We start from the raw sequence: 26,368 nt of genomic DNA on the forward strand, positions 1-26,368 counted from the left end.
TGCACAAGACGCTGGCAGGTACCGGCGGGGCCGCGGGGCTGCGGGCGGGGGGCGCGTCCCGCCCCGGGGATGCTGCGGGCGAGCGGCGGCGGCTGTGCCGCTCCCCCCGGTGCGGGGCTCCCCGGGAGAAGCCGAGCGTGTCGGCGATCCCGGGAGAAGCCGTGCGTGTCAGGAATCCCCGCAGAAGCCGGGAGATTGAGTAATCTTTGCGGTGTGCGGGCTGCGGGCGATCCCGGCGGGCGGGGATGCTGAGCGCGGGGCGAGCGCGGCGGATCCGCGGCTGGAGCGGCGCTTCCCAGCCCTCCGCCGAGACCTGCAGGGGCTGTCTGGCTCGTTTCCCCCTCTCGTTGTGTATTTTTAATGCAACTTTTTAACGGGGAGAGACCTCAGTTGTTGGGAGTCGCCGGAAGAAAGCTGCAGCGAGGTCTGACACGTTCGGTGGGCTGCCCTGGCTTTAGAACTGCCTTTCTGGCCAATTCTGCACTTACACAAGAGATGTTCGGATTCTTTTCCTTCGCAAGTTCGTCACTGTGGGGTTTTCTCCCCCCCTCGGAGAATCTGTGCATAATAAAAGCAGTCGGTCTCTATAGAATCAACAGTGTTGAATTACTGAGCCCTTGCCAGGCTGTATCTTCAGCTACTTCGCTTTTCTTCTCTTTTTCTGCTCTCGCAGAGCTCCTGCATTGCATCCTTTGTACTTCAGGCTCCCATAAATAAAAGGGGTATTATTAAACTTATTTAAGAAGCGGGAGGACCTATTGAACACATACACGTCTGCCTGTAATCAGCCAGGGAGCTGAATATAGAAATAAAGAGAGGAATAGATTTGCATTTGGATGTGCCATATATTGCAAAGAGAGGGTGCCTGGGACCTCCAGGGCACAAAAGAAAGCTGCCAAGCTTGTGGCTTAGCTATGAAGCAGTGATTACATTTCTAGTTGCATCTCCTCTCGTTCTCTATTACATTTAAATGGGACATTAGCTCCTCTCACAATAAGGAAGTTTTCTTTTTTTTTCAATACTTCACCAACTGGCAAATAAAGGAATGAGGAGTGCATGACCTTGGGGAAAATTTATTTTGCGGGTTGGCTTTTCAGCTGGGGGCACATGCAAAAAAAAAAAAAAAAAAAAAAAAAAAAAAAAAAAAAGAGAGGGGAAAAAAATCCAGGGAAACATCTTTGGGTCAGCAGAGGTTCCCTGGGTCAGGCTGGATCTCCCAAAGGAAAAATATCAGTACCTGCTGGGATCGTGCAGGGAGCTGTGCTCCAGAAGGCTGGGAGTTGTATCAGCCCTTCTGCCTGGTGCTAGAACAGTCTCTCCTGAGCAGCCTCCACATGCTCAGCCTTCCACACGTGAATTTAAAAAAAGGGATGACATCAGCTGCACCGCAGCTCCGTGATTCAGGACTTCCTCGCGGTGCTTTCAAAAGGAGCTGTTAAAGAGGAAAAGTTTGATGGGGGGAAGAAAAAAAAAAATGAAGGCTTGATTTATGGAGACCTCCCAGCTCAGACGTTTGTTCTGGTGGCCTAGAAAATCTGAGTGTCCCTCCAGGTGGAGGCTGTCTGGGAGGATTGCACCGCTGGGGATGGTCCATTTGCAAACATTTGTCAAATTGCGCAAGGCAGAGCTATGCAGGACACTTGAACGCCTCTGCTGAGGGCTGGAGGATGCTGGCAATGTGTCTTTTCCCCAAATTCAGTTTGCTTTTACAAGAGTAATGACAGCCCAAAGGAGCTGTTAACCTGTGGCTGCAGAGGAGCTTTTGGATGTTTGCAATTTGGAGGTTTATAAATGTCTTTTGTCGGGTTGGATCCCATTCAGCAATTTTTCACACGAAATTGAATTTCGGATGGATTGTTTGTCTTTCATTATCCAAATGGCATTGCGGAGGGAAGCAGGTTTAGAACTGTTCTTGGAACAGTCCTTTTGAAAATTAGAAAGTTTTTCCGGAAGACTGAAAGGTTGGATGAAATCCTATTTATAACTGCGAGGTCTGTTTAGAATTACTCAAGGATAATCAGTCAGAATTAAGTCTTTCCTTTTCTTGGTCCAGAATTCACCTCTGTCTTCACCCTGCAGATTGAGCAAGGCACTTTCATTTTGACAATCAGAGGAATTTCCCTCTGTCCCATGGACTGAAGAAACTTCCTAATAAACCCCAAACGACCAAACAGAGCATCTCCAAACTGAAATTTGCTTACTTGTGTTAAATTGATTCACTGCAGAATCACTTTGGTCGTTTTGTTCACCATAAATGGCTTAAGGTAGAAAAAGCCTTTTCAATGAAATCCAATGTAGAGGGAATGTGGAGGGCTCCTGGAAAAGCCAAGCAAGCAACAATTCATGTTTTATACAGAAATGGCAATGCTTTTCCCAAGCAGCAGAATTCAATTTTAAATCCTATTGGAGACAAACTCATTTTTCTACCTGACCTTGTCCAAATGTGCGTGAACAATCCGTTCTTGTTGCGTGTGTAAATGCTCGCCCAGCCTCACGCGTTTGTCCCCGCATTTCCCTGGAATGGTACAAGAGCACACGCTGCCGGTGCCGGGGGAATCTGTGCCGGGGAAACTCGGGCTTGCCAAGGATCCGATGGTTACAGCGAGCTCTGGCAAATTAACAGCGAGGCTCCAGGCACCGAAATGACTAATGAGGCTGTGGCTAATGAGCGGCAATCTCTGAGCAGGCATCTGAAGGGGAAAGAGCCGGGATGTGTCAGATACGCTCAGCAACAGGCCCGAGGTGCTGCCGGGTGTGGGTGACAGCTCTTATCGGGGTGGCAGCTCGGTGACACACGACACACACGGACGCTGCCTCCGGGCTGCCCCGGAGCCTTGGGGATGCTCCGGGAGCGGTGCGGGCCCTCCCCATGCCCCGGAGGAGCATCTCCCGCTGCACCCCCAGCACGGGCTGGGAATCCACGGACCCTCCCCATCCCTCCAGGAGCATCTCCCGCTGCACCCCCAGCACGGGCTGGGAATCCACGGACCCTCCCCATCCCTCCAGGAGCATCTCCCGCTGCACCCCCAGCACGGGCTGGGAATCCACGGGCCCTCCCCATCCCTCCAGGAGCATCTCCCGCTGCACCCCCAGCACGGGCTGGGAATCCACGGACCCTCCCCATCCCTCCAGGAGCATCTCCCGCTGAATCCCCAGCACGGGCTGGGAATCCACGGGCCCTCCCCATCCCTCCAGGAGCATCTCCCGCTGAATCCCCAGCACGGGCTGGGAATCCACGCCGGGATGTCGCTGTCCCCTGCTCCCCTGGCCTCCCCGCGGTCCGGGGTGGTTTGAGGGCAGGTGGGTGAGGCAGAGGGAATTGTTGGCTCTGGAGTTCACGGTGTTTCCCTGGCGTGCAGAGAGGGCTGGAGGCTGAGGGCTGCTGGTTCATGGCTCTGTGCCTGCTTTTTGATGCCTTGAGGACAGAGACTGGACAGAGCTGGAGAAAAAAAAAAGAAAAAAAGAAAAAAATTATTGAAAGGTCTCTAGAATCCACTTTGGGCAGGACAAGAGCCTGGCCAGGGTTACACCCAAGGTGGACTGAGAATGGTCACAAAAAATGCCTGACCAGTCATGAGATCTTACATTTTTATAAGTTTTGGTCCGTTTGCACACTGGGGTTTAATTGTCCAATTACAGCTTCAGGTTGTGAGGTCTCATCCTTCTTGTTCCTCCCTGCAGCCCACCCTTGTTTGTGCTTTTGGGCCTGAAAGTTGTCTTTGGTCTCCAGCAGGAAAAGGATTTGTCTCCCTACTCTGTGAAGAGAGCTGAGAGAGGCTCTGAGCTGCACCCCTGGGCAGCACAGAATCTGAAATATATGAAAGTTCAGACTTAAGGCATCACTTTCCTGTGGGGCTGTGCAGGGAATTGCTCTGGAGCTGGGCTGAGAGAGGCAGGAAGCAGCACAAACCACCCTGGTGCCATGGACGGGGCTCCTTTCTCCATGGAGCTCCTTTCTCCAGGCTGACTGGCACATACAGGGCTCAGAAAATGCTTAATAACCAGTGGGACCTCAGCAGGGCAGGCTTGGCAGAAGGGAAAATCCCTGTGCTCCAGGGAAACCCTTGTGGGGAGCAGTGTGTGGGAGGCTGGGCCAGCAGCAGTGTCCCCGTGGTGACAGGGTGAGGGTGACAGCTGCTGGGACACAGGACGCACTCACCACCCAAGGCACAAGGGAAGGGCTCTCCAGTTGGGATCCAGTTGTTGGTCCTGACCCAAATAGGGGCATTGGTATTTAACAAAGGAGCCAAATTCCCTTTTTAGAATCTGGCTGGGATCTGATTGCTGTGCTTCTCCCACAGCCTTCCTCACAACTGCAAGGAATACCAAGTATGAGTGGCATTTGTGTCTGGTAAACACGAGGGAGAATGGGGCTTGTTCTGGCAGAAGTGACTTGGTTGCGAGGAATTATTTTGTATTCTTAAGGAAAAGGCTCCTAATCATTAACCCACTCTAAACAAGGCAGAAATCCTGAGTTTAGCCTGCTGCTAAGGCGAAACAGGGATGGTTGGAGGGTCCTGGTGACAGCAGAGCAGCAGGAATTTACAGCTTGTGGGGAAAAAAGACATTTCTGTGTCTTCCTCTTCAAAATACTGATTCAGTTCTCCTCTAAGAAATGAGGAGCAAAGTCCATGCAGGGGGAAAAGCTCTCTCTGCCTTTTCCAGGGGCTAAAATCTCGCTTCAAGGAGCACTTTTGTTTAGATTTGTTTTCTGGTCCCTCCTCCTTCAGCTGCTGGTGATGCACTGTGGGAGGAGTTCTTGTTATTGTCGGGAGTTCAGTAAATTGTTTGATTTGGCTCCAGTCTGACTTCAAGAAAACTACAAAATACCACTTCAGGTTGTTCTGGTTTGAGTGAAAAAGGTACCTGTTCTGACCAGTTTTTGGGTTGGATTTGGTTCAACGCTGATCAACACTGTCTGCAGGTGTTAATCCAGCCTGATTTTGCCTGTTTTTCTGCATCTTTTCGTCTGGGAGTTGGGGTTCTGGGAGTCTGTCACTGATTTTGATGACTCCCTGTGTGACCTTTGAGCAAGTGGCTTTTTCACAGGACTGCTTTGAATGTAAGGAAGGTAGGAAACCCTGGCTCACGTGGGGTTACAAGAGTTAATTAATTATGAAGCATCTCCTGGAAGAAGGTCAGAGAAGTGGGGAAAAAAAAATTAATTCTGTGTTTCCTTAGCAGCCTTCTGCTTTTCCACTCTTCAAAAGGAAGGCTGTGGAGCTGCTGAGCCTTCTGTGGGATTTGGAGCTGGAACAGGTTGATTGTGTACCCAGGACTCTCTTTAAGCACTGTACATGCCCCAAGCTGTGCTGCAGCCAACTGGCACGATTAATTCAGCCCTTGGCACCTCGGCTCTGGAGGCTGCAGCAACAACTGTGCTCCAGTCCAGGCAGGCATCCCCTCCCAGGCCGCTGCTCAATGGAGCTGTGGCGTGCCCGTGGCCCACGGGCTGTCACACACTCAGTGCCAAGTGTGTCATTAAAGCCAGAGCTGGCTACTGCTGGGCAGGTGCCCTCTCTTCTTTATTTATTTTTTAAAATTGTTTATGCTCCAGAGAGGAATTGCTTTGCTCGGAGGTCTGGCAAACAGCTCTTTCCCCCTTTTTTTATTTTCTTTTTATTTTTTCGGGTCGCTGCTGCAGGCCAGGAGGAGCTGTGTGTCACCACCTCAGCCTCCTGCAGACCCCGAAAATCCCACCCCGGAGTCTGTCAGTGTAGGAAAAACTCTGGGAGAGCCCTCCCCGCGGGCTGAGGAAATCAATCGCTGCTTCCCAGCGCGCTGTCATTTAACAACCCATGGAAAAGCGCTTAAGGATGTTTAAGGTGTTTGACTGGAGGCAATCAGGTCTGGGTGTGCGGGCATTAATGTTTATTTAGAGGAAGAGGGATGAGTCGGTGCCATCTCCCGGTCCCGGTGCGGATCCTCCCCGCGCAGTCACATCCCCTGGATTTCCATCCAAAAATCCAAAAATCCAAAAATCCTCACCTCTGCCCTCCCGAGCTCCGGCGGGTCTCTCCTGCGAGCTCCTGGAGCTGCCCTTGGGGGCAGTCGGGGTCCTGCCCAGGGTTTGCCTTTTTGTTATTATTATTTTTCATTTCTCTTGCCCTCCGCATCCCGCTGTTCAGAGCCCTCTGTGAACAGAGGAGTCTCGGGCTGGCCCGGGGTGGGCGCGGTGGGTCCGGGCACAGGCAGGGAGGGAGGTGGGCACTGCCGGGTGAGCACTGCCAGGTGGGCACTGCTGGGTGGGCACTGCCAGGTGAGCACTGCCAGGTGGGCACTGCCAGGTGGGCACTGCCAGGTGGGCACGGCCAGGGGGGCACTGCCAGGTGAGCACTGCCAGGTGGGCACGGCCAGGGGGGCACTGCCAGGTGAGCGCTGCCAGGTGGGCACTGCCGGGTGAGCACTGCCGGGTGGGCACTGCCAGGTGAGTGCTGCCAGGTGGGCACTGCCAGGTGGGCACTGCCAGGTGGGCATTGCCAGGTGGGCACTGCCAGGTGAGCAGTGCCAGGTGGGCACGGCCAGGTGGGCACTGCCAGGTGGGCACTGCCAGGTGGGCACTGCCAGGTGGGCACGGCCAGGTGGGCACGGCCAGGTGGGCACTGCCAGGTGAGCACTGCCAGGTGGGCACGGCCAGGTGGGCTCTGCCAGGTGAGCACTGCCAGGTGGGCACTGCCAGGCAGAGGGACAGCCCAGGGCTGCTGGCAGCGGTGGCTTTGTGTGCTGCAGGACGGGCCCGGGCTGGAGGAGGCTCTCTGAAACACGTGTCCGATGGCACCTGCGTTTCCCGGCGGGGGCAGAAGGTGTGTGCCATGCCCTCCGTCTCCTCTCCTTGCCTTTCCACGTGTGTTATCTCCGTGCCGGTCTCCCTTCCCCTGCCCGCGGCAGTTTTGGCACAGTCCGGGTCCTGTGCCCAGAGCTCGGGGCTGACTCACACCCGCATCTTCCCCGCTCCCCCGGAGCTCCCGGGACGCCTCTGGGGCTCCCTGGAACCCCAAATCTGCACATTTATCCACGGGGCAGGGCTGTGCTGGGCTGCCCAGCGGTGGGGAAGGAGCCTGGAGGGCTGTGGGCTCCGTGTCACACCTCGGGGGAGTCTCCCTGTCTGTGTTCTGCTGGAGGAGGATTTCCATGCTTTATTCTGATTTTTATTCTTTGTCCTGTCCTCTCCTCCAGGCAGCCCCTCCATCCTTGCCCTCACTGATCTGCTGTGTCCTGGGGGGCACAGACGTGGCACGGAGGGTTTTTTTTGTGAAAAATCTTCACTTTAGTGAAGTTCTGCCACTTCTCTGTGTTTCTCCTGTCCCACCTCTTTCCCCCAGAGGCATCAGCAGGGGCAGGCCCTTCCCAAGGCTCCCCCGATAAGATCTGTGCCTATGGGAGGACTTTTTTTTGGTGGGAAGGAGAGGTTGTTTGTGTTGTTCCCTATCTCGGCGATGGCTGTGTTTGTTTTCCCTGTGTACGATAAAAAGAATGAATCACTGGCACTGAGGTGTCTGCTTGAAAGCTTTATTTCAGCTTACCTGTGCCAGCCTTTCCCTTCTGACCGGGATGCCCTGGTGTCTCAATTACTGAGTGCTGGAACATGAATTCCTCGTGTCTGAGCACTCGAACTGGGGCTTTGGGGAGGAGGGAGGGAGGAGAAAGTGATTTCTTGCTTGTTAATTTGTTTTCCCCTCTGTGTCCAGGGAGATCTCCTCCTCTGCTTTGTGTAAGCAGGGCTTGCTTTCCACCCGGGAGGTTTTTTCACCCTGGGTTCTTTCAGACCTCTGGCAATGGAGCAGCTCAGAAATCTCCTGCTGAGAGGATCTGACCCCAGTCCTTCCCCTTTTCCAAGAAAACCATGTCCTTTTTTTCCTTTCTGCACCCTTCTGCTGTAAGGAAACCAAATCAGAAGATTAAAAAAATGATTTCTTGCTTCAATTGCACAGGAAGATTCTTTAAAGACAAAACCATCCAACTGCACTTCAAAGCTTTCCCAGTGCAGCTGGGAAATCACATTTAGGATTTTTTAAAGAGCTGCTGATGCTTTGAGGGGAGAAAGATGGATGGAGTTGTGTTTGTGAGGTTGTCGGCTGGATGGTTGCGTGTAACAGGTTTTGGTTTTGAAGTTTGCTGGTTTTACTGTGGATTTTTACATAATGACAATTCTGTACTTCAGGAATTCTCCTATTTTAACCATTTCCCCATGATTGCACTCCTGATAGGATAATGTCTAATGGTTATGTGGGAGAAATAAACAGACACATAAAAATAAAGCTCTGATTTTTGTTGTCTGTGTGGCAGCACAGGCAAAACAGTCAGTCAAGAAAGGATTTCCTTGAGCAGAAGTTTTCCATCAGGTTTCCAACTGCCAGGGAATAAAGATTTTTTGATTTTTGCCCTCCTCCATAACTCAAACATTAAATCCTCCAGGCCCTGCCTGGAGAAGCCAAAGATAAAAGATAGAATATCCCATTTGGCAGCGCAAATGAAATAATTTCATTCAAGTTTATCTTGCTCTGCTCAGAGATAGCTGGCGCTGTGGCAGCAGCTTTCCTGAGCCTGTTATCTCCCTTGGTCTCATCGGGACACCGCCTGCTCAGCTTGATGTCTTCTGGAATTTATGGAGTGCAGTTCAGAAGTTATCTCCTCAGCTTGAAAGCATAATTCCTAATGAGGGAAAATTGCTGTTTCTTGGGGTCTTAAACTTGACACGGTTGGATGGAGCCTTTTTTTTTTTTTCCTGGGAACACAAAGCACTACTCGAGATCTGCCTGCCCCCCTGCCTGGGGGTGGCTAAAATTCTGTGAAGAGGAGCAGCTGAGAGGCTGCAGTGAGTTTTGGGGAGAAGACAGGAATTTTGAGGTGTGCTCTTCAGAGTGCAGGTTCACACCAATGCAAAGCCTCGGTGGAATACAAAAAATAAGAATAGTTCTATCACTGGAGATCGTAGAGAACAAGTTATTTTAATTTGTTGTTCATCAGCTAGGAATGGAATGAGCAGAACTGGACTACCAGGGCTAAAGGTGGGTTTGATAATCCCTGGAGGCTCCTGGCAAAAAGCTGTGTCCCCTTGTGACCTCTTTAGGGGCTGTTGTGGCCTCTCCTCAGGACACCAGCAAAAACTCTCGATCATTTTGTCCTGTGAAACAAAAGGATTTCCAAGAATGAAAACCGAAATGATTTTCCAAGTGGGTGTTGCCTGTAGAGACAGAGAGCATCCTTCCCCTCGCAGGTATTTCAGAATTCCAGGTATTTTGGCCGCTCTCCCCTGGGAGGGAGGAGTCCCTGCAGGGTGCAGGGCAGATCTCCTGAGCTTTCAGCAGCAATTCCCGGGTGATTTGGCAGCAGCAGAGCAGCACAAGCTGCCGATGCCATCAAAGGCAGAGGGGGAGAGGGACAGAAACTTCATAGGGCACGATTTCAAGGCAAATCCGTGTGGGGTGAAGTTTATACAAAGCGATCTCAGCCCCTCGAGCGGGGCTTTAAATACCCCAGCCTGGAGCAGCCGTGTGTGCCAGCTCACACTGGGGATTGGCCTTGTCCAGGATTTTGGAAGGGATGGGAAGAGACAGTGCACAGCCCCAGACACGTACAAACCCAAACCCAAACCCTAAATTAACCCAAACCCCAAATCAACCCAAACCCCAAATCAACCCAAACCCCAAATCAACCTCCCGAGCCCCAGTGCTGCCTCCAAGGGTGTCAGGGTGGCTCAGGGCAGGCTCTGGCTGATTCCAGGATCCTTTGCCCATCCCTGTGCAGGGCTGGGGCCTCGGGTGGATGCAGGAAAACTTCTCCTTGCCTTCATCAGACCTTGGACTCAACAACCTTGGAGATCTTCTCCAGCCCAAACTCTGCCTCGTGCCTTCACACCTCTGACAAGTGCTTTATGTCAGACCTCCCAGATCCATGGAATTGTGCAGGAAGGGGGGGATTATTTGTTTTCCCCCTCTGGAATAAGAATTGCCTTCTTCCAAATTAGCTTAGCCTGCTGCTGACAGTGCCCGCTGTGCCAAGGCCTGTGAGCGTGCCAAATTCCAGGCTCTGCTCCCAGATGTGGCAAGCAGGGATGTGCTGGCCCTGGGCACCCTGCCTGCTGCCAGGACTTCCATGTCTAGACAAAGGATGCAGCTCACCTGCAGGGCTCAGCCATCCCCTCTGTTTGTTTTGCTAGTGCACAGCCATTAGGAGATGGATTTATATGAAAGGCTTCCAAGAAATGCCTCTGCAACCCCGATGTTTATGTAGGAGAGACGGAGAAATTCATAATTTATTGAATTTGTGTGTGTTCTGCTTGGGGTTGTTCATTGGAGGAACGTACTAAGTGATTTTTTTGTATCCTAGTAACAAACTGCGGTTGCTTTTCCATGAATAATCTTTGTAGTTTAACTTGACCAGTCAAATCTAGAAGGGAAAACTCAAATTAAATTTCTCAAGGCTCAGATAGCTTTTTCAGGTGAGAGAGAACACATTTTTTTCTCCCTCATTTAACCACATAATGATCAGATTGACAGATGCTGTCTGGAGAATCGGATTTTCCTGAGCAGAATAATTGTGGAAGTTTGACTCATTATGAACTCAGCTTCAAAGCTTGATTTGTTTAATATTCATAATTAACGAATTGGTTAAAATAGTCCTTTCCTCCCTCAATCTGATGGTTTCCAGGGCAGATTTTTAATGGCAATGCAGATTATTTCCCTTTTGTGGGGAGCCCGGGGTGAGGGGGTCTCCCATCAGCTCATGAGGAGCTGATTAATAATTAATAAAATTATTTGTGAATTATTTCTCCCTGTCATGCCAGCCCTGTGTGGATCAGCTGGAGTTTATCACTTCATAGGAGTGTGTTCACATTTTGCTTCTTCAAAATTTATTTTGATTCAAAAGGAGCCCCTTTCCAAAGTTACATTTCGAGGGGTTGTGTTTCTTTCAAAATGCCTCCCGCTCTTAGAAATATTAAAAGCTACTTTGAGAAGCAGAACAAAACTCAGAATTTCCTCCCCAGCTCCCTGGGCGAGCTCCTCGTGTCCCCCACTCTGGTGGAGCACAGCTGACCATGTCCAAAGCAGAGGGCAGAGGGACATTCCTCCCTGAGAGGTCAGCACCACTTCTCATTTTAAACCAACCTCTTTTCAAAGCAGCTTTTTGTATGCATTCCTATTTAGTCAATGTTTACAGCCCCGTGCAAATTAACTGCTCTCCTGTAAATGCCAGAGTCTGCGGGCACGCTGGAGGAATCCTCTCCAAACCACGTCCAGCAGCCCTTGGGCACTTGCTCAGATTTTCCTTTGAGATGAGATTGATGGTGTGACCTCGTTAGAGCCCCAGGAGGAGGGAGAAGCTTTCCCCGTGTGCCTCTGGCTTCTGACCGTGTTTTCCCCCTACCTGCCTTGCTGCCTTACCTTGGACACGTGGGGCAGAGCTGCTTCCCTGGCTTGCAGAGGGCTGGAGGTGGAGGGCAGAAATCTGGCCAGGGCAGTGCTGAGGGGGTTTCTGTGCTGGTATTCCTGCATTTCCCATTCCTGCATTTCCCTTCCTGTGCTGGTATTCCTGCATTTCCCATTCCTGCATTTCCCATTCCTGCATTTCCCCGTTCTGTGCTGGTATTCCTGCATTTCCCATTCCTGCATTTCCCATTCCTGCATTTCCCATTCCTGCATTTCCCCTTTCTGTGTTGGTATTCCTGCATTTCCCATTCCTGCATTTCCCATTCCTGCATTTCCCCTTTCTGTGCTGGTATTCCTACATTTCCCATTCCTGCATTTCCCCTTTCTGTGCCCATTCCTGCATTTCCCCTTCCTGTGTTGGTATTCCTGAATTTCCCATTCCTGCATTTCCCATTCCTGCATTTCCCCTTTCTGTGCCCATTCCTGCATTTCCCCTTTCTGTGCTGGTATTCCTGCATTTCCCATTCCTGCATTTCCCCTTTCTGTGCTGGTATTCCTGCATTTCCCATTCCTACATTTCCCCTTTCTGTGCCCATTCCTGCATTTCCCATTCCTGCATTTCCCCTTTCTGTGCCCATTCCTGCATTTCCCATTCCTGCATTTCCCCTTTCTGTGCCCATTCCTGCTTCCCTTTGGCGTGGTTGCTGTTGAGCATCTCCAGCTGATCACCACACACTCAACATCTCACATCTCTGCCCTCCCCAGCCAAGGCTCTTCCCAAGCTCTCCCTGTCTCCTGGGTAATCCTGGGGTTTACCGTGGTGCTGGGAGCACTGTTAGGAATTCTGGAGAGGAAAATGCCCGAATCACCAGCACAACAGCGTCCTTCAGACTGGGAACAGATCCTTGCTCCCAGCTCCTCGTAGATCTCATTTTGAATCCTATGAGGAGCAGCTGAGGGAGCTGGGCAGGGTCTGGAGCCCCAGGAGGGGCTGAGGGAGCTGGAAAGGGGCTCAGCCTGGAGAAAAGGAGGCTCAGGGGGGACCTTGTGGCTCTGCACAGCTCCTGACAGGAGGGGACAGCCGGGGGGATTTGGGATCTGCTCCAGGAACAGGGACAGGAGGAGAGAGGGGAGGCTCAGGGTGGACAGCAGCAGGAATTTCCCCATGGAAAGGGAGCTCAGGCCTTGGCACTGCCCAGGGAGGTTTGGAGTGCCCATCCCTGGAGTGTCCCAGGAAGGGCTGGAGGTGGCACTGAGTGCTCTGGGCTGGGGATGGGCACAGGCTGGGCTCGGTGATCCAGGAGGGCTTTTCCATCTGAAATGGTTCTGGGATTCTTTGCTGGTTTTCCTGCAGCTGTGACTGTTCTGATTTGGCATTTCAAAATGAGCAGTGAAACCCAGAACACTCCGTGTCTGATGGATTGGGACCAGGGAAATCCCCAGTGTGGCTCTGTTTTGGTAACTTCAGGCCACCTGAACATTTGGAATCCCTTTTCCAGCTCAGAATCCCAGGCAGATGATGAAATAGGAGCCTCTGGGTGTCCTGAATTTCGAGGAACTGGAGGGACAGTGTGGAGTTGTGTTTTGTTGTGGCCAGAACCACAGAGCCTCTGAGCTGTCGACACATAATTGTGTGTTTTGCGTTTGGTAGTAAAATTTTGTTCTACCAAAAAAAGAACAAAAAGAACTGCCCAAAGAGAAACAAATTCTTTCTCTCTTCGCAGCTCTTCAGATGTGATTTATAGGTGTGTTTTTCCAAGCCAGTCCAAACAAGGCCAGTGAATGGCTCTGAATTAGTTTGATTCCGTTAATTGAAACAAGAGGCATCTGGGTGGAAATGGGAGGGTTTAGGCAGCTGCTTTTGTTGTTTCATGTGGGATTTCTAATATTCCCAATTCCATAGTTACCAAGGAGTGCTGCTGGACTGTGCACTGGGGTTTAGAGGTGGAAATTATCAATGAGAAACACACAAAAAAACCACCCCAAAATACAGCTATAACAATAATAACAACTTGCAGCTCTGCAGTGAACTGTTTGGAAAGTATTGACCAAAGGAGTTCTGCTGAACAACAGTCCTGAAAAAATGTGAGAAAACAGGGTGTAAATTAGGGCTTGGACCTGGCCATTGCAGTGCTGTTTGCTCTATAATTCACACCTTTACCCCAATGATTCTTTCTTCTGGGGCGGGGAGCAAAAACAAAAAGGGTTTTGGTCATTTTCTGGCTCTTCAACAACGCAAGGAATTGTGTCTCATCTCCAGATTGTTGTTGGTTACCTGCCTCTATCATATTTTGGCTGTGATATCACAAAGACAGAAAGAGTAAAGGGAGAAAAATGTTGGTGTTGATTTAGGTGTGCTGGGTTCAAACCCCACAGGAATTCAGGTTGACACAGAGGCTTAAAAATAAACCTCTCTTGCTCAAATCCTCCTTGTGTTGAAATAATTGGAGACATTTGAGATGAAGGAAGGGGGCTGAGGTCATCGTGTGTCCAGTAATGGTATGAGTGTATTTTTTTTGGTTTGGACAGTTTAATGTCTTGAAGTGGGTCTTGTTTCCTCTAATTAATTCCTGCAAATATCACGGAAAAGGATCTCAGAGCTGAGCCATGCAGCAGCCAAGTGTTGCACAACCACCTGCCTCTCAGATTGCCTTCACAGCTTAGCAGAGAAATCTGCATTTTTAAAAATCTCAGCTAAGGAAAAGGAGGATGCATCTTTTTTTAGTGGGATGTTGTCCCGAGTTTCTGGACCAGAATGCTACTCTTTTTTTTTTTTTTCTTTTTTTTTCCCCTTGCTTTTTTCTTTTCCCCTTTAATTTTTTTTGGATTTGTTTCTGAAGTATTAAAAAAAAATCCCCAGCTGGTTCCCTGTATATTTACTAAAACAGCCAACAAAATATGTGATGTTATTGTACAGGTTGGACCGTACACGAGTTGAGTGAGGTCATCAGCTCTTCAGATCACTTGGAAAGAGAGTTTGGCCAGCATTAAATTCACTTGAAAACTCCCTGCTGGGACAGAGCTGGCTTGAGGCAGAGCCCACCAGTACAGCCCCATGAGAGCTCCCAGTCCCACCAGTCCCACCAGTCCCACTGTCCCTCGGCCATTCCTGCAGGCAAACGAGCCTGGCAGAGCAGCAGAGCTGTGCCCCTGATTTAATTATAACCAGTTATTACCCTTGCTTTGCCCTGCTTTGGATTCTTTACATATTGTTTTGGAAAAGCTTAGTGGAATCGCAGCCTTTGTATATATAAAATATAGGATGATTGAAGACCTGGCCACGGCTTTATTTAGCTTCCTCAGCCATGCGTTCCTGCCCAAGCATTTTCCCCTCCTGCTGCCAGATCACTGTTTAAATTGTGTGTAAATAGAAAAGGAACTGTGCACACAGTTCAGAAATGCTGGAAGTGGGGTTTGTTGGGAAGAACACCTTCCCAGAGGCCTTTTCCCCCCTTTTCCTGGGGTTTGGGGCTCTGTTAGGGCAGATTAAAGCCCTGTGTGGGTGCCACTGTTAAATCCGATGGCTCTCTGGTTATCCATCCCTGTTTGGACTGGAGTAGCTCCACTGTTTTTTCTTCTTTTCATCTGAATTCTTTGGAGTGTAGAGAAGTTGTAATTAGGAGGAGACAAAAAAAAAAAAAAAAAAAAAGCACCCTTAGAACCACTGTGAAGAGAGATAAAGACAAAAGAGGCTTCTGTTAAAAGTGAGGGAGCAAAGCAAACCAGCAGGTTTGTTAGCAGGTTTGTTCCTTTTCTCTTGAAGGTTTTTGGGAAAAGCTGAAGGAGGAATGAATGGCCAGGCTCCCCTTCCTGCACCTGCAGCATCACTCCAAGTGCTGATCTCACCCTTCAGCGAATCCCAGAATGGTTTGGGTTGGAAGAGACTTAGGGATCATCTATTCCACCCCCCTGCCATGGAAGGGACACCTTCACTAGCCCAGGTGCTGCTCCTCTGCAGCTTTTCCTCCTCCCCAGCCCTGGAGCTGGAAGATCCCTGTGCTCAAGGGAGTGTTCTGGGTTTTCAGTGTGGAAATCTCACTCCTGGCTGGAGCCTCACCTGAGTCACCCACGGAGCTGGGAGGGCTCCGCCAGCACAGCTCAGTCCTGGCCTGGCCCCAAACACGCTTTTGGGAGGTGGGAAAGGTGTGTGCATTGTGTACAGCCCAAATCCAGAGGGATGAGGAGAAGGTAAACACAGCTTTTCGGGGATTTCAGAGAACAATGCGTGGAAAGTGAAGCTCAATTGCCGCTGTCGCTCTTCAAATCTTTTTTATTTTTTTAGTTTTCCCTGTGTCACAAGCTGCCCTCGTGTTGCAGTGCCTGTCTGTAGGGGTTGGGTGGGTTTCCTGCATCAGGGAGACAACGAAATGATTTCCCTCTTTGTGTTCCTGTCCCTGCTGGAAGCAACACGTGGATGGGCTGTGGGAAGGATGTGCCAAATCCCAGCGCCGTTTCCATGAGCGCTGCACTGAAACCATGGCATGGAATGGAACTGCAGCTCCAGGGACAGTAAAAGGGAATGCATGCCATCCTTCAGTGTCATTAAAAGCCATTAACATTGGAATGACATGGTCACTGTTTATAAATGCCCGGTGCAGACTGGCTGCAGCTGGCCTGGAGAAGAGGCTCAATGGGAACAGGGAGTTTATTTGCATTAATGGTCCTTACGTGCAGCTCTGGCAGCAGGAGGGGGCTGAGGGCATGGGCCATTTCAATGTCATTGATTATGGCAGGCACAAGTTCCTGTAACTCTTCGACAAATCCCAGTTCTGACTGGGAAAGGGAAACACAAGAATGGTGCTTTTGATCCAAAGGGGTGCTCTGAACACCTGAGCTGTTTATCCCCTCTGTGGGGCACGAGTTGTCTTGGAAGTGAGAAATGAATGGGGAGGAGCTGGGGCAAGGAGACCCAGCCAGGTTTTTTAAGCTGTGAGGAATCCTCTGGGATCTTCGGTGTGCAGAGGGATCAGTCAGGAGCAGGGGAGGGTCTCACACAGAGAGAGCCACGGGGACCCTCCAGGGCCAGCAGCACTCACTGCCACGGGAGGGTTTTGGGGTCTCTCTCTTAGCCTGTGTCTCACCTTAGACCCTATTTGTGTATGAATTTAGTAAATCTAAGCAGAGCCCAGCCACCCCAGAGAACATCAGGGTTTTTTCACATCTCTGCTGCTCTCTTCCCATCCTGGGGTCTCCAGCTGTGTCCATTCCTCCCAGACCAGTCTTTCCAGCCTCGAGTGTTGCACATTTTAACGCTCCCTCTGCTCTCTGGTGCACATTGGCTGCTTCTAGAAAACAACCAAAACAATAAATCACAGACAGAAATACTTTAATCCCCGACTGACAATCACCAAGCATTTAGATTCGGAAAATATTCAGTCTTCCAACCTAGTGATGATCATTTCCAACCTAGCATTCCTCAGAAAGCATTTGTGGAGTTGCTTTAAGAGCCATCAGCTGCTCGCTTCTCTCTGCTTTTGGTCACCTCCCAAAACTCCGTGATGGGGTCTGAGAAGATAAAAGGAGCTGAGCAGACTCTGCTCTCCTCAAGCTAAGCTTCACTTTCTGAAGAAGGTGACAATTTTGCAGAACCACAGTACATCAGGTCAGGGGCAGTTTGCTGTGCTGGTGTACGGACTCGTGTGTGCTGCACATGCAGCTGATTAGTGAGAGCACAGCCCAAAAATCCCCACGCAGAGCTGCAGCGAGAGTGGCTGACTGATCATTTCTGACAAGGCGTTTTTATCTTCAGCCAGTAGCCAAAAGTTCCAGCGAGTTTTGCACGATGGCTTTCAAATCTATGACATCTCTCGGCGCTCCCTGGCTGGGCTTGGGGAGTGACACGAGCCAGGAGTTGGGTGTCGAGCCCGTGGAACAGCTCAGAAGGAGCTGTGCCATTCCCAGGGCTCCTCATCCATCATGCTGCTGCTTTCATCGCTTGCACTGAAGGACTTAAGCAGGGATTATGGCATGAACCCTGCCTTTCCTCCATCCCGCTCGCTCTGTCTCTCATTAACCAGCTCTAAGAATTTGTTACTCGACTTGCAGACTCATTGACCCAGATTCCCTAATAATACAGGGAAGAGGAGAGGGTTTTTTTCCCCCCCGTGCTTAATCGCTGGCTTCTGTGTATACTTAGTGCTATTTATATGCAGGAGGACTAAAAGCCTGTAATAAAGATGGGGCCAACTTTGCAGCAAAATTCCTGCGTGCCCAGAGCGAGAGGCACAACAGGAGAGGGGCAGAGGTGAGTGTGGCTGGATGTCCCATCCTTGCAGACACAGCACGAGGGGTTTTTTTGGGGGATCAGCCCCTGCTTTTACAGCCAGATCCACCAATATTGGTTCAGCTCAGGGCTCCCCACTTTGCTCTGGAAATGCCTCTTCATTGAAGTCATGCACTGCTTTCTTTGAGGCACATTTGATTTCTTCTACCACCAAAAGCAAAGCCAAGCAGAAGGTCTGGGAGGATACTCCTGCCTGGCTCTGCCCAGCCTTGGGGGCTCTTCTAGGTCGTGGAGGATTTGCCATCAGCACTTTCCATGCTCGGAGCAGAGCTTCTGTCGTGGTTTATTTTCTGCCCTGAGCCAGCTGGTGGCTCCTGGGAGGGGCACAGCAGAGTTTCAGCTGCACTCCCATCTCCTGGCTTCAGTGCTGCTGCCATCAGGAGATGCTGGGATAACCAGGAGAGCTAAAGCTTGGTCTTGGCTTTGCTTTTGGGGCAGCTGCTCTTTTATGGGATGTGGCTGAGGTTTGGTGTGAGCTCCTCGCTGCAAGGAAAGGGTTTTAGCTGAAAGGAGCAGCAGTGCAGGAGCTCTTTTCCTGAGGACACGGTGGGGGACAGGAGGTGGAGCAGGAAAATACAGTGGGAGATGGGAGGTGGAACAACCTGGAAATTACTGCAAGGTCCTGCTGGAGCTGCCTTTGCTGGTTTGAGAAAAAGGATCAGAACTAAAGGATTTGGCCTAATGCTGTCTGCAAATACCTCTCTGTTTTCATGGAGGAACACCTCGAAGTCCAGAATAAATATGTCATTAGCCCCTGCCTGTAAAGAAAATGGATTTTAGCATTTTTTTAAAAAATCCCCCATAAAATGTTTGATTTCAAGCATTAGAGGGTTTTCTTGTGGAGACAGGCACAACTTGATTTTGTGAGCTAAAGTCAATCCCCCTTTTCTGCCAGAAATTTTTCTGAACTGTTCTGCCATGAGAAATGATGTATGTCCAGGAGATATTTGCATTGAGAGTTACCTCATTGCCACAACACAGCTTCTCTTAATGAAAAAGTGACTTTTGTCTGTCTTTTCTCCTCCTCTCTTTCACAAGTGTTTCTTCAAAAGTGTCACATTTCCTGTAATTCATCACAGGCTCTTCAGTGTCCCCTTAACACCTCAATTTCTGTGCCACTCTCTTGCAAATGAACCTTTTCTGAACTCCCTGGAAATTCGATTCAGGTTAGAAGACCAGGGATGGAGACATTACTTCAGAACAGACCTCCAGACTGGTCATGCAAACCCTAGGAATTCACACAGGGGGGGATTTTATTAATTCAGTTTTCCAGTGTTTGAGCCAGCAGGACATTCAGAAACGAGGTAGATTTTTTTGTTATTGTATTTGGTAGCCCAGCTTTCCAAATCCACACCGCTGAGCATGGAACAGGCCACCCCAGTGCTTCCCACAGAGCTCCCTGACACATTTTCTGTATTGAAAGAAAGAAAGAAATGTCTAGACAGCTCACTAAATTTATATGTGAGCAGATCTGTATCTCTTGTCCTCAGAAGATCAGATTGTGTGGAGCAGAATCCTGTTTCGTGTTGCTGGGGATTTTTGGGATTTGCAGGAACAGCCTCCCCTGCCTCTTCCAGCCTCCCAGTGGCTCCAGCAGTGGCAATGCCGTGGGATGAGGACTTTGAGGCTGTGCTTTGACTGGGGCACACTGGGATTCACTGGGATTGGGCTCTTTCCACCAGTTCACTGTCCCACCCTGAGCTCGCCCTTCTTGTCCCCACCTGTTGGGGTTTTCCTGTCACAACGCAAAAGCCTCCTGCCCTCAGTCTGCAGACACCTTGTTCCCTGTCCAGCAGCAGCAGCCACCCGAGGATCTGCTGGGATGGGGGAGGTTCCAGGGCTGCAGATAGAGCAGAGCCCATAAAGATAAGACAAAGATAAGATAAAGATAAGATAAAGATAAGATAAAGATAAGCCGTGGGTGTGCTCGGTGGTTCCCTTTCACCGGGCACGAGGCTCGAGAGATGGATCTCAGCTTCACGCTGCTGCCTCTCAGCCTCTCCCCTGAGCTTTGCAGCCTCTCCTCTGAACCTTTCAGCCACTCCTCTGAGCCTTTCATCCTCTCTGATCCTTTCAGCCCCTCCCTGACCCTTTCAGCCCCTCCCTGACCCTTCCAGCCTTTCTCTGGCCAAGGGCAGACCATGCTCCTGCATCATGGGCTGTGTGTGCTGCGAGCCGTGGCTGGTCTCAGTATTTTTCCCTCTCTGTATCCACTGCACAGCCTTGTTTGGCACCCAACTGCCCCTTGGGATCCTGTGGGCCTTTTGTCATGGATTTACTTGGGAAAGCCGTCTGGAAAAGGCTGTGGGGCCCAGGGAGTGTGTGTGGTGCAGGCCATGGGTTTACCGGTGACGCATGAGGACGGCAGCGCTCTCCTCCTCCTCCCCCTCCTCCTGTCAGGCTGCTCTCGCTGTAGCTCTGGTCTCCTTCAACATTATTCCCTTCTGCCCCATTTTAGGGGTATTATTCCTGCCTGGCTTGTCAGGGCAAGTGAAAACAGGATCGATCTGGCTTGGGGTCACTCCCTGGCTGAGCAGGCTCCTCCATCCCACGCCCCTGGGGGAGCAGCAGCCTCAGACGGGGCTGTGGAGCTGAATTTTGGCTGCTGCTGTCAGTGGGATTACAGTGCCACTGCAAACCCAGGGCTGTGAACAAATGGGTGAAAAAAAAAATGTTTATTTTTAGAACTGGAACCATGATAAATATGTGGAATTTGTCCAGGGTCTGCCTGCTGTACCTTTTTGAAATGCAAAGTGCATGTCTGTTAAAATGCCTCTCCAAAGGTCAGCATAACCTCCAGAATGAGCGTGCTGGCCTTTTGGAAAGCAGGTGAAGCTTCAGATGGGCCCCCATAACCCAAATGTGCCTCAGTGTCATCTGACACCACAAGGATGTGCATGGAAACGCTGCCTCAACAAAAGGGTTTCTCCTCCAGGTTTCAGTGAGGAGCCTCAGACCTTTCCTCACCCTTCACTTCAGCTTTTCCTTCAATTTTCCTGCCTTTTACATTTGCTGGTGTTTTTGAGGGATGTGCTGTGAGTGTCATGTTTGAAACTGGTGATGAAAAATGGAAAACTCTGGAATAAAAAGGATGGAGCCTCAAGGGATCCCTCAGTGGGTTTGCGTCCCCTGGGATGGAGGTGTTGGAGAACCTTGGATTTTTCAATCCTTTTAGCTGCCCGTGAGGTGGAGGAATGGTGTTACTCTCTTTTAGACAGGGAAGTGAGGCAGAAAGAGAAGAAATTACTTGCTCCCAAGTGTTGTAGGAATTTCACAGCTGAAAAAAAAAAATAGAGTTGGCGTAGCTCTTCTGCCTGTCAGGCACCCTGGGGTAAGGTGGCACTTGTGCCACGAGCTTGGCTGGCGTCATCCCATTTTTTGGGTGGGGATGCACAGCCGGGAGAGGAGGGAGAGGCTTTGGAGCAGAGGGACCGAAGCGCGATCCAAACTGTGGAAGGCGAGCTGCAAATGAGGGCAATTCAAAGGCATAATTGCAATGCACAAACATCCTGTTGAGCTTGCGAGTCTCCGTCAGCACCTAATGAACAAAGCACATGCCCCAGCCCAGCCCCGGGCGTGTTTCAGTGGGAAAACGCTGCCTCCCTGCCTCGGGTTGTGGCAGGCTTTATTCCACCGGCAGGTGTTCATGCGAACGGGGAGAGCCGCGTTATAAATAAATTATCCCTTCATTTCCGTCGGGAGCTTTTCCTATTGTTTAGCCACAATATGCTTTCCTGTTTTTTTTTTTTTTTTTTTTTAACAAAACAAAACAAAAAGCGCCAGACCCCGACCCCGCTGGACCCAAAGCTGTGTTTGAAGTGGGTGCCAATGTCCTCGTTGCCCTGTCACTCGTGCTGGTGGCACTGGCACTGTCACCTCGGTGCTCTGTGCCTTCTGAGAGGGGCATGAGAAGAACCTGCCTGGGTGCAGTGATCCCATCCCTGGCAGGAGTCTTTCCTCCATCAGGGGCTGTGGGAGGAAGGCTGGTGCTGCACTGGGGTTGGAAAAAGGGGATTTTGGGGATGGCAGAGAGGAGAGCAAAATCTGTCTTCCCTCCTTCCTCCCCCTGGCCAGTGTGGGGACATTGAGGCCATTGCTCTCACAACAACAGGGGGTTGTTTTTAACCATTTTAGAAACAAAAAGCAGCTCGGTGGGTTATAAAATGAGGGTTTCTCTGCCTGGGGAGGCTGTGTCCCAGCCAGGCAGGACGTGAGGTGGCACTGAGCCCACCCACGGGAGCCCCTTGGGATCTGTCCCAGCTCTGCTGGACCCAGGTGCCACCTGAAGGGCACAAAGGCTGTGTGTGTGAAAAAAGGACTGCTGTGGGGAGGTAAAGCCAGAGGAGGCTTCACCCTGCCCTGTGCTGGCTGGGTGCTGCCTGTTCCTGCCCAGGAACCCCAGCCCAGGCTCCCTGTGCACAGCCCCGTTTTTTGGGAGCACTGGCAGGCACACACGAGGAGCAGCACCCACAGCAGCCACGGGTGGGCTGTGTTGGGAACAGCCATTTCTGCATTTTAGCTCTTCAGCAGGCAGGGAATGAGATTTCTCCTGGCAGCACACACAGAAATGTCCCTTCCTGGGGACCCTCCCGTGCTGGGGCAGGGGATGCCTGGCGGGCTCGCAGTGCTGCTGGGAGCAGAGGGGCTGGGCTGGGCAGGGGCATTGAACACCTGGGGAGGATTTTCCCTTCCCCATCTGCTCCAGGGCTCTTTTCCACAGCCCTGGCATGGAACTGGCACCCTCCCCTCACTGGCTGAGAGCAAGGATGTATTAATTTCCAGTGGTGTTTGACAGGATTAACCATTGCATAGGGAGTGTCACGTGCAGGACAAACCAAGAGACAGAACACCTTTTGATTGTTGTTTGTATCTTGCTGCAAACAGGAGCTTTCTGCCTTCACAGCCCTTTGGCTCCTGTTACAGATGCCTGATTTGAAGGGCTAATCCTGTGCTCAGATCTTGCTGCAGCCTCTCTTTGCTCAGTGCCTTCGTGCAGGTCCCAGCCTCTCGCTGCCCTGCCTGCTCTGGTTTTGCTTGCAAAAAGAAAAAGCTGCCACCACTGCAGCCCTCCTGCCAGCTCATCCAGCTGAGCTCCCAGGATCTTCTGGTGGGTTTTTTTCCAACAGAGGGAAGCGACAGAAAATCCTTCCCTTGTCACGAAGCAAAGCCTGGGGTTACACACAGGGAGGAAGCAGCTTGAAGGAAGGGCCTGGCAGGCGGCTGCTAAAGCTTCAAACGTGGCAGAAGAGTTCAGAATGGATGTGAGCATGTGATGGGGTTTTATATTTAACAGGATGGCTTTGGGCATTCAGGATGTGTTCCATTTTTTTGCTTTAAAAATCCACAAAGCCAGGTGCAGAGACAGGAGGAGAGGTGGAGTGGGTGGGGAATGGGGAGACCAAGTTCCCTGGAACACCGTGGGGGTGGTGGGAGCCCAGGACCTGGAGCAGGTCCCCATGTGCTCAGGGATATGCAAAAGACATTGTCTGCACTTCTAGCTAAGGTTTAAGATTCAAAATTGAGCTTTTTTCATTTCTGCTTCATGCCTGTGTGAACTTCACTGTAGGCCCCAATTCTGCTTTTCTTGAATTCTGTCTCAGAATCGCTGCTGACTTTAAATGCTGCAAGATCTCACCCATCAATTCTGCTTCTCCCATCTGTAGAAGGAGGATGGCAGGATTTCTGTGCCATCTGCGGTGCTGTGAAGCTGAAAACAATCATCATTTATAAAGTGCAGTGAGCTCAAATGGGAGGTTCTGGGTAAAGGCAAGGCTGTGCAGGATGAAAGGTCCTGAATGTGCCAGTTGCATCTGATATCCGAGCCAGGGGCTGGCTTGGAGGTTTAGGAAGAACAGTCTGGTGTTGCAGAGGGGCTCCAGCTGCTGAATGTCTTGGATTATTTGTGTTGGTCGAAGGTTCCTGTTCATAATTACAAAATCAGGGCACAGAGGAGCTGGTGGCCGCACGTCCCACAAAAAAATCCCCTAAAATCCATGCTCACCTCGAGCATCTGTGGTTTTTACCAGCCATAATCCTCAGAGCTCCTGTCTCTGGGCACCATGTGAGTTAGCAGCACGTGCACTGCTAGGAGGAAGCTCGGAGCTGCAGGTGTGGAGCTTTTCTGAGGGCAGTAGGAAGCATCTGATGGAACAAAGGACGTTCCTTCCTATCCAGCTTTGCAGGGAAGCTGCCAAAGCTTTGCTCAACACATTTTTGCACAAAGCTGGGACAGCAAAGAGCAGGAAGGACATTGAGACACTTGAGTGTGTCCAGAGGAGGGCAATGAGGTTGGTGAGGGGCTTGGAACACAAACCCTGTGAGGAGCAGCTGAGGGAGCTGGAGAAAAGGAGACTCAGGGGTGACCTTATCACTCTGTACAACTCCTTGAAGGGTGGTTGTAGTCAGGTGGGGTTGGTCTCTTTCTCCAAGCAGCACTGACAGAACAGGACACAGTCTCAAGCTGCACCAAGGGAAATACAGGTTGGATATCAGGAAAAAAGTTTTTCATGGAAAGAATAATAAAGTACTGGAATGGCCTGCCCAGGAAGGTGGTGGATTCACCATCCCTGGATGTGTTTGAAAAAAGGCTGGATGAGGCACTCAGTGTTTAGCTGAGGTGTTAGGGCATGGTTGGACTGGATGATCCTGGAGGTCTCTTCCAACCTGGTCATTCTGTGAATTTTGTGGATTCTATGAATCCTGCGAATTCTGTGATTCTGTGAATCCTGTGAACCCTGTGATTCTGTGAATTCCAGGAATCCTGTGAATCCTGTGATTCTGTAAATCCTGTGAATCCTGTGAATCCAGTGAATCCTGTGATTCTGTGAATCCTGTGATTCTGTGATTCTGTGAATCCTGTGAATCCTGTGATTCTGTGAATCCTGTGAATTCTGTGAATTCTGTGATTCTGTGAATCCTGTGATTCTGTGAATTCTGTGATTCTGTGAATCCTGTGATTCTGTGATTCTGTGAATCCTGTGATTCTGTGAATTCTGTGAATCCTGTGATTCTGTGAATCCTGTGAGGTGGTGGCTTGGGCGTGCTCTCTCAAGGTGAAACATTTCACGTCTTAGCGCAGCGGTGCCGATGACACCCAGCTGTGCCCAGCCCCTGCTGACAGATGTCCTTTGTCCCCCCGCAGACACGAGCCACCAGGCCCGCTCGGTGTCCAGCCGGCCCTACTACAGCCTGCCCAACAGCAGCCATGAGAGACGCTCGGTGCTGGCCGTGGCCGAGCCGCCGCGCTTCCACTCGCAGGCCAAGGGCAAGAACGTGCGGCTGGACGCGCACTCGCGCCGGGCCACGCGCAGGAACAGCTTCTGCAACGGCGTCACCTTCACCAACAGGCCCATCCACCTGTACGAGAAGGTGCGCCTCAAGCTGGTGGCCGTGCACCACGGCTGGAGCGGCGCCCTGCGCTTCGGCTTCACCATCCACGACCCGTCGCAGATGAGCTCCGAGGAGATACCAAAGTACGCCTGCCCCGACCTCGTCACCCGGCCCGGGTACTGGGCCAAGGCTCTGCCGGAGAGGTTCGCTGTCAGGGACAATATCTTGGCCTTCTGGGTGGACAGGCACGGCAGAGTCTTCTACAGCATTAACGATGAGGAGCCCATCTTGTTTCACTGTGGTATTAAAGTCTCTGGGCCTCTCTGGGCCCTCATAGACGTCTACGGAATCACCCACGAAGTGCAAATTCTAGGTGAGTGCGTCTTTGGGCCTGCGGGCTGCTCCTGTGCTTGCTCTTTCTGAAAGATGCATGATCCACGTGATTATTTCTGCGGGACACTTAAGAGAATTAATTTGCTGTTGGTTTTGTACCTCCAATTAATCATTTTTTCCTTCTGCCAGCAGTAGGGATGCAGAAAGCAATCTGTTTCAGACATGGCAGTAATGGAAAGTCCTAAGGCTGCACGTTATGGGAAGGGATAAATGGGAATCTTTATCTGTAACTCCCCTCAGCTTTCTCTGAGCTGGATGTGCTGCTTTGGCATGGGGAAACATGGAACAAGGTCCCAGGGACTGAGGAGAAAAAGTTGTGACTTTGTCTATTCTTTCCCACCTACCAGTTACTGCCAGTCCGTTGGAAAACCACCAGAAACTGCCCAAGAGTTTCCTGGAGCCCTTCCCCTGTCCCTCTCTCTGCTCTTGGCCGTGGTCCCACCCAGGCTGGCAGTTTGAGGGGCTGTGTTGGCGTTGTGACCCTCCCCTGGCACAGGGACATCGCTCAGGCCCCTGGAATCAGGTGGAGTCTGGCTGATTTACAGCCTCATCCTCAGGGAGGGCTGCAAGAGGGGATGAATCCGTTCCCATTAGCAAGCCCAGCTGATAGCCATGGAATGATTTTCCTTCCGTGCCTTTTACAGCACTGAAATTGCTAATGAATTCAGCGTTAGATGGAGTGTTTGAGCTGGGCCACACCACAGGGAACACTTCTAAAATCCAAGAGAGTTGCCCTTTCCCTGCGGCTCCTCGGAGCTGATGGAGTTTGAAGAGCCAGAGCCAGCTGCACCTGCCCCAGGGGATGGAGCAGGCTCCAGGGATGAGCTGTGGATGGCGAGTCCAGAGGGCAGGCAGCTCCATCACACATCCCTCTGAGCGGTGCCAATTATTTTACAGGCGAGAAGGCCACACATAAACAATGCCTCTCCCTGTCTGCTGTGCCTCAAATGTGTAATTAAACCTCACCAGCAGCTTGTCCTGTAATTGCAGTTGA

General features: G+C 51.0%; 1 protein-coding gene across 4 annotated transcripts in view; it reads left to right on the forward strand.

Moving 5' to 3' along the window:
- NEURL1B (neuralized E3 ubiquitin protein ligase 1B) overlaps nt 1-26,368 on the forward strand; it is a 122,079-nt gene that overhangs the window by 88,056 nt on the left and 7,655 nt on the right. For 2 of the 4 annotated variants that reach the window (XM_063413561.1, XM_063413562.1), the window contains exon 2: nt 24,794-25,354. In XM_063413561.1, the coding sequence (XP_063269631.1) occupies nt 24,794-25,354 (561 nt within the window). Of the gene's footprint in view, nt 1-2,551; nt 3,301-24,793; nt 25,355-26,368 lie in introns of those variants that run through there. The other 2 variants (XM_063413560.1, XM_063413559.1) reach the window with 2 other exon arrangements.

The sequence above is a fragment of the Prinia subflava genome, chromosome 16 (assembly GCF_021018805.1).
Source record: "Prinia subflava isolate CZ2003 ecotype Zambia chromosome 16, Cam_Psub_1.2, whole genome shotgun sequence".
Lineage (NCBI taxonomy): Eukaryota > Metazoa > Chordata > Aves > Passeriformes > Cisticolidae > Prinia > Prinia subflava.